Source organism: Festucalex cinctus, chromosome 19 (genome assembly GCF_051991245.1).
Source record: "Festucalex cinctus isolate MCC-2025b chromosome 19, RoL_Fcin_1.0, whole genome shotgun sequence".
Classification (NCBI taxonomy): Eukaryota; Metazoa; Chordata; class Actinopteri; order Syngnathiformes; family Syngnathidae; genus Festucalex; species Festucalex cinctus.
Window position 1 is genome coordinate 3,108,748 of NC_135429.1, and position 8,611 is coordinate 3,117,358.

The 8,611-nt window shown below is 42.7% G+C and overlaps 1 protein-coding gene across 1 annotated transcript; it reads left to right on the forward strand.

Moving 5' to 3' along the window:
• Positions 1-28: 28 nt before the first annotated feature.
• On the forward strand, positions 29-8,394 carry LOC144006920 (voltage-dependent calcium channel gamma-4 subunit-like). The gene is made up of 5 exons (XM_077506036.1): positions 29-731; positions 1,686-1,940; positions 3,232-3,315; positions 4,303-4,443; positions 5,437-8,394. Exons 1-5 carry the CDS (start codon positions 701-703, stop codon positions 6,207-6,209), a joined length of 1,284 nt encoding a protein of 427 aa, XP_077362162.1. The 5' UTR covers positions 29-700; the 3' UTR covers positions 6,210-8,394.
• The last annotated feature ends 217 nt before the right edge of the window (positions 8,395-8,611 follow it).

Consider the following 8,611-nt stretch of genomic DNA (forward strand, 5'->3'; position numbering starts at 1 on the left):
GGATCAACAAATTTAGACCTGCCGTTTGTTAAGAAAGAAAAATGGGAGGAGGGGAAAAAAACTTGAAAACAAAACTATTTTTTTAGTTTTTTAGACATTTTCCTTTCTTGTTCCATTCATTTGTTTTTTTTGCGTTTCACAATATAATTAACGAAAGGTCTACACGCTCATTATAATATATTGTGGGGAAAAAATCCACCGAGCTGTTGAATTCCTCCTGAAGTGTGTACACGACGCACACACTCACACTCCCCCTGTTCACGGTAGACTTTGGAAATCCACAGTTGCCATGGCGACGGTCGAGCGACCACTCACTCGCCTGCTTTTTTTTTTTCTTCCCTTTTTTTTTCTCTCTCTCTCTCTCTCGCTCAAATCGCCGTCGCCTTTCCGATACCGATAGGCAAGGGAAAAAAAGCTTCCCTTTTTCTTTCTTCTTCCTCCTCTTTTCCATCCTCAGCTTCACCTTTTGTTCTTTCACGCCTTCTCATTTCGCCGTCACCTTTTGTCTCCTTCCCGCTCTCCCTCCCTGCTTCATTCCTTTCTCCGCCGATGCCGGCAGTGAGCGGCAAAGCAGAAGACAGGTGAGGAGCACTGACGAGGACATCAAGCAGACGTCAGCGAGCGAGCATGGAGGAGATCAGCCGGAGCTGAACAAGAGCAACGTTCGCCCCAACAACAAAAGCACAAACGAAGAGACGGCATGGAGGCAAAAGGCAGGAACCTGCCCTCAGGTAACACACACGAAAACACTTTTGAGACATGAAAAAAAAACAAAACAACAACAATGATATATCATTTAAAAGAACGACCTGCACATATCCCAATAGAGCATTTTTCCTTCAAATGACACAGGATAGACGGAAATTTTCGAATTCCTGATTGTAAAATGGCCACAAGAGGGCAGACCATACCAGTATCGGCTGCCGTCACCTTACACACACGTGCGTGCTGATGAGGAGCGTGATGATACGTCGATATCGCGATACATCGTGATACTTTGTCTCCCGATAGATGATCGAAACGACTATGCAAGTGTCGCGATATTTTCAGTGAATTTACAGCCACTAGAACGGCTCCATTGTTCATGACATATTGAGCAATGACTTGGCGGGCCACTAGGGGGAGCGCCTCACAAGAGTGGCAGGTAAATGGACGCAAGTCTTCAGGTGAACAAGACACAGCTTACTTTGACTTGTGGAAGACGTTTATTGAAAAATGTGTATTTTATCTTCAATTTTAACATTTTAAAACATTTTATGTTTCAGACTTTTTGAAGCACACAATTTCTGAGGAACATTAATGTTGATTTATTTGGGTTTCATATTTAAGTCATTTTATTTATGTATTTACTTTTGCAACGTTACACAAAAAAAAATGGTGTCAGTTTATAAAATGAAACAAATGACGAAGTAACTGACTGACATGTTGCGTGACAAATTTGTTGACAGAAAGTTAAGAGGACATTTGTATTTGTTTTTTAAAAAATACACAAAATTACTCAGTGAAGAAGATGCCAGTTTTAATGTGTTTCAGTGATGGTTACAAAGAGAAACTATTTTCTCGTCTTGTGCCGTTTTATTGTACATTATCGTGGATTAATGACCTGACCAATATATCGATAATGGCGGTATCATCATATCGTGGGATAATTGTTATCGCACGCACACTCGCACGCACACTCGCAGATCCGGGCTTCCTGGCGCGCCCGGCGCTGGCGTGGTGCGAGCGTGGCATCCAGGTGCTGCTGACCAGCATGGGCGCCTTCGCCGCCTTCGCCCTGATGACGGTGGCCATCGGCACCGACTACTGGCTGTACGCGCGCGCCTTCATCTGCAACAGCACGGCCAACTCGTCGTCGGCGCAGGACGACGGCGCCAAAGACAAGAAGGACCCCGGCGCGCTCACCCACTCGGGACTCTGGAGGATCTGCTGCCTTGAGGGTATCTCGCTCGCTCGTGCACAGACTTTTTTTTTTTTTTTTTGCAGGATAGAAAAGCGTATAATTGCACATCCACAACAGTAGGTGGCAGCGGTGCTCTCATTATCAAAGTATGCCTTTGCTAATATAGGAATACATCCACATGGATGTTAATAAGGGTACAATGTGATACGTAATAAGCATTTTCTTGCATTTCTAGCAGGCAGGGGTCACCAACGTGGGCACCAGATTGTTTTCGAGGACCGCATGAGTAGCATGCAGGCGAGTTCCAAAAATAGATCAGCAGTACATTGGGAGTTTGGAAAAATGTTTCAAGTATGCATTCACTTGAAAAAAAGAAAGGAAAAAAAAAGTCCTGTTTTTCGGAGTTTTTTTTTTTTTTTTTTCAATATTTTTTTTCCCGTTTTAGAGATTATTTTTTGTTTTTTAATTTTAATTTTTTTTCCGTTTTTTTTAAATATATATATATATATATATATATATTTTATTTTTTTTTAAATATATATTACAAAAACCAGGATGGAATATAAAAGTCATTTTGGAAAACAGAAAACAAATCAAACTCCCAAACCCCCCCCCCCCCCAAAAAAAAAATATAAGTATATATATAAATAAAAGGGTTCAAACAAAAAAATCTTCCTAAAAACAGCAAAAACATTATTCACAAAAAAATATCAAAAACATTTTTTTTTTTTTTTAAAGAAAATCAAATCAATAAAAAAAAATTGCACTTATCTTAGCCATCTAACTTCCAGCCAAGTCCTTGCAAAAAACAGAAGAAAAAAAAAAAAGAAAGAAAAAGAGCCAAATCAATGCATCCCGTTTTCACGATTGATTTGGATTCAACGGAGACGTGAAGTCGTCTACAAGCAGACGCCGACGCACGCTTGGATTCCTCGCGTTGCCAAAAGTACACACACAGGCACAAATGCCCAAAATACAACTTGGGAGTGACGTCACCTTCCTGTTTGGAATCCAACTTCACTTTCAACTTCTCCATTTTTTTTGTTACTGTACTCCATGACTATTTCTAGTATCATTTGCCTATAAAATTGTTGCAAGTACACTTCAGCAGAGGGGCCAATGTACTCCTTGCACACTTTGGCAATGAGAGCACCACTGCCACCTACTGGACTGGATGTGCAATCACACTTTAATATGGCAAAAAAAAAAATAGTGTGAAGAATTCAAATATTGGCATCAGTCAAATGGGATGTTGACGAAGCGCGATATGCAAATGAGCGTCATGCTTGCACGTGATTGACAAATTGCGACTTTTTGTGGCCTGTCAGGTTTGAAGCGAGGCGTGTGCTCGCAGATCAACCATTTCCCGGACGACGCCGACTACGACCAAGACGCCGCCGAGTATCTGCTGCGTGAGTGCCGCACACGCACGCACGCACACACACAAACGAGGAAGGAGAGGAGGAGGATGTGGAAAGGACAGAAGGGGGGTGGTGGGCGGACATCCACACACACACACACACACACACACACAAATGGAAGTCGGGCAAACGAAGCTTGTGCATGCTGCTTGTGTGTTTGTGTGTCAGGTGCGCACTGCTGAGTCTGGGGGTGTATGTATATATATATTATACACACACACACACACAGAAAAGCAGCTAATGGATTCTTTTCAGCTGTATGTGGAAGATGTTATTCTTGCTGGCTGTGGTGTCCATGAACGCGCACCATTTTGTTCACAACCGCTCTTCCGTTTTGAAACGCTACCATTCTGACAAATGCTATCTATCTCTTTATCCATCCATCTATATCTATATTTCTCTATATCTAGCTCTACATCCAGCTCCATCTATATCGACCTCTATCTCCATCTACCTGTAACTCTAATCTACCTCCATCTACATTTAGCGCTATTTATATCTACCTCTATCTACATCTAGCTCTATATCTAGCGCTAGCTCAAAATCTACCTCTCTATATGTATCTCTACCTACACCCATCTATATCTAGCTCTAACTACATCTGTCTATATCTACCTCTATCTCTAGCTCAATTTATCTCTATATCTATCCATCTAACACTTTTACCACATCTTCTGTCGGATAAAAAAAAAAAAGTTATCCCAATATGGCATTTTTTTCTTCAATTGTGTATGTGAATGTCCAGTTTGTCTTCTTCTAATTTTTAGCCCCTAATCCTAAAATGGCCACCAAGGGGATGCTAACTGGTAATTAGGTGTTATTGCAAGCGCCTTGAAATAAGAGCGGGTGCTGTATACCTGCTATCAATACACGTCTGACCTCAACACATGTGGAAAAAGAAGGTTTTGCTCACACGTGTCACGAAGTTGTGGCGTGACGATAATAAGCGCGCGCGCGCGTGCGTGCGTGCGCATGCAGGCGTGGTGCGGGCGTCCAGCATCTTCCCCATCCTGAGCGCCGTGCTGCTCCTGCTGGGTGGCGTGTGCGTGGCCTCCAGCGGATTCTACAAAGGCAAAAGAAACGGCATCCTGGGAGGAGGAATTCTCTTTGTGGCCGCAGGTCAGGAGACACAAAACTCACAGCAAACACATTTTCAACCTCTCTCTTATGGCCCTTCAAACATCGGGCAAACCCAAAATAGCCTTCAAAAACACCGATAAACATTCAATATGTGTTTCAAAACAACAACAACAAAAAACAGAAGGAAATTGGGATAAAGACGAATGAGAAAAACTGAAAATATGAAAAAATAAATACATAAATAAATACTGGAAAAAAAATCCACAAATCTGTGTGTGCGTAAACGCTAATGTTAACATTTTATTTGTAATATCACCATTCGCCACTAGATGGCAGACATGTCATTGGTTGCACTTACAGTTGGGGTTATATTACAACATAGGAGTGTGACGATATATCGATATCACGATAAATCGTGATACTTTGTCTCCCGATAGATTATCGATACACCTACACAAGTATCACGATATTTGTAGTTCATATACAGCCACTGTAACGGCTCCATTGTTCATGACTTATTGAGCAATTACTTGACGGGCCACTAGGGGGAGCGCCTCATCGGAGTGGCGGGGAAATGGACGCAAGTCTTCAGGTGAAGAAGACTCAGCAGCTAACTTTTATTTGTGGAAGACATTTATCTGACTCAGTTTTGCATGCGTTTCTTTGAAGAATGCGTATTATATCTTCAATTTTAACATTTTAAAAGATTTTTTGTTTCGGTGTTTTGAAGCACACAATTTCTGAGGAATATTAGCGTTGATTTAAGTGGATTTAATATTTAAGTAATTTTACTTATTTACTTTTGCAAAGTTCTACGAAAAAGTATTATTTAACGAAAATAACATGTCTTGAGTCGTTTTATCGTAGATTATCGTGGATTTATGACATGACATATATCTAGATAATCGTGGCATCATTGTATCGCAAGATAATCGTTATCGTGAGCGACATTTTTCCCTTTTTCTGATTTTTTTGTGTGTTTCTTTTGAGGAAAAGCACGACGATGTCATTGTTTTTTTTGTGCCTCCGCAGGCCTGAGCAACATCATCGGCGTGATCGTGTACATCTCGGCGGCGCTCAGCGACATCTCGCCGCGCAAGGACGAGGACAAGAAGTGGCACTACTCGTACGGCTGGTCCTTCTACTTCGGCGGCCTGTCCTTCATCCTTGCCGAGATGGTGGGCGTGCTGGCCGTCAACATCTACATCGAGAAGAACAAGGAGCTGCGCTGTCGCTCCCGCGCCGACCTCTTCAAGAGCACCACGCACGCCGTGCTGCGCCTGCCCAGCTACCGCTTCCGCCGGCGCTCGAGCTCCAGCTCGCGCTCCACCGAGGCGGCGGCGCCGCCCACGCGCTCACACGAGACCTCGCCCGTCGGCGACAAAAGCTTCAGCCTGCCGCCGTCCGCGCCGCCGTTCTCCGTGGCCACCCTGCCCAACCCTCATCACGCCGGCGGCGGCGGCGACATCTCCATGTACACGCTGTCCAGGGACGCCAAGCTGGGCGCGCCGCCCCTCTACGGCACCATGGACCGCGCCGCGCTCTACCAACTTCACAACTACTTCCCCAAGGACGGCGGCAGCGGCGGCAGCGGGGGGGCGGCGGCGGGCGGCAGCGGCACGCTTCCGTCGCACTCCAAGTCCAACCTGGCGGCCGCCGCCCAGAACGCCGCCCCGCTGAATAGCTCCGCCCCCGCCACCGCGCAGTCCGGGGCCACCAACGTGGGCACGCTGGAGCGACTGACGGCGAAGAGGGACCGCGACAGCAACTCCGACACGCTCAACAGGAAGACCACGCCCGTCTGAAAGACGATTGGTGGGGCGCGGGGAAGGAGGCGGGGTTAAAGTCCAAACATGAGCCAATTAGAGATGGAGGAGGGCTACAAATCCAACACTGATCTGTCCTGACATTTTGGACACACAAGAGCCATATTCCTCATCTATAAATATGACTGGATAGCTGATAGGCCAAGACTTTTGAGGTCGCGAGGCCGCCATATTGCTGCTCCCAAGAAATGTTTCTCGCCATACCATCCTATACATTTACAGTATCCAAACTGGAGAACATTTGACACACTACTTAGTAAAAACAGCATGATTTATGCCGTTTTCAATTTATTCAACATAAACAAGAGGACTATAGACGTTTTACAATTTGCCTTAAATACATGTAGAAATTATATGCTTAATGGCATGCAGTACAGGAGGAAACTTATATTCTGCGATTGGCTGGCAACCAGTCCAGGGTGTCCCCCGCCGACTGGCCAAAGCCAGCTGAGATAGGTTCCAGCACCCTCCGCGACCCTTGTGAGGAATAAGCGGTCAAGAAAATGGATGGATGGAAACTTTTTTTTTATTTTTTTTTATTAAATAATTATAAGTGTAATTTAATAAAAGATGCCTCTTTCAAATCTAATATTGGGGTCTAAGGAAGTGAGCGATAAAAGAAAAAGGGGGTCATAAAATCAGCACATACTGTCCACTTATTTTTTTTGTGAAAAAATAGTGACCACCCCGCCAACATCACCCCCCCCCCCCCTCTGGTCTTATACTAAGTGCCTATGAGCTGTATATGTCTCAACTGTACGTATACCGTATAGTTTATACAGTAGTCTGCTCGTGAGGTGGGAGTAGCAAGATGGCCGCCCTGTGACTTCAACGGCTTGTAATGGCGTGTATAGGCTATCCAATCATATATATATATATATATATATATATATATATATAAGGTCTGTGAGCCATATGTACTTACGATAGACGGAAAAACACGCACACACACCCCAACACGCAATCACATACATGCACGCGACATACACAAACTAGGGATTCGTGTTAATTTCGTGAACAAAAACGAAACAAAAATAATTTAAATTAAAAAAATATATATACTGTGCTGTATACTGTAATAAGTAAAAAAAAAAAAAAAAAAAAAAAAACACTTAATGGAAAAACGAATGTAAATATAAAAAGAACATATAATAAATTAAAAAGCATTTATAATAAAGTAAAAATTATACCAAAACAAAACAAACAAAATATATATATATACACATATATAAAAATATATATAATTAACGGGATTTTTTTTTAAACAAAGGAACACTGTACAAACAAATACAGACACATTCAAACAAACGCGCGCACGCACGTACACACTGTGAGCGCAAGTTTGTCGTTGTCGTCGAAAGCTGTGAAATCAGAGACCAATCCATTCGCGCACGCACGCACATTCCTGCCTGCCTTCTGCTCTCTCTTTTTTTTTTTTTTTTTTTTTTCCCCTCTCAGGAACGTAACGACGTCCTGCGGAACACGACGACGATGTCATCACGTGGCCGAGAGCAGACGGTCTCGTGTTGATGACATCACGCGTGAATGCGAATTGATCGGAGGCTGTCGATGGATGGATCGATTTAGCGATCGATCGATTGGCCTGTTTTTTTGCCTTTGTTTTCACTCTTTCAAGTGTCAACTTGAGCCTCAAGAGACAAAATGGAGAAAGTTGAAATCTTAAGCACACCGTGACAACACAGAACAATATTCATCACAATAATTATATTTATCAAACCTTTCAACTTTTTTTTTTTTTGCCATTCTTTTGTTTGACACTGTTGCTTATATGAAGACTGTTGTATTTTGTGGTCTCAGTGGAGTCACGTGCACAAGTGAGGTTTTTTTTTTTTTTTCTTCTTACAAATGAGATTATATTCATCTTCAAGAACATTCGTATGATGAGTATTTTATTCTGCTTTTTGTTTTGTTTTACATCAGCATTTTGTGGCTGGCATTTGAACAATAACGTGTATACAGTCTATATTTTTGAATGTTCTAACTAGCGTAAGAGTTTCTGTTGATTTCCCGGTGACTGATGTATAAATATATATTCTTAATGTGTGGTAGTGCCGAGAAGGGGAGCTCAGAATTAGTGTTGTGGGTGCAAAAAAGATGCTCAACACCAGGTATCGAGTAAATCTGGTTCACTTAAAAAAAACAATCATAAGCTCCTTTTCTCAAAAGGATGAAGGGAAGCAATACAACTATAATTACTGCTCAGATATATTTAAAGGCATGTACGTATATATATCAAAGTTGATATTCAATAAAGTTGTTTATGAAAATTGTGTCCTCATTGCACGCCTGCAGGGGGCAGCATGGAGCAGGATAAACTAAACTTAGCTAAGCGAAGCTAATGTGGTGGTTTGAGATAAGTG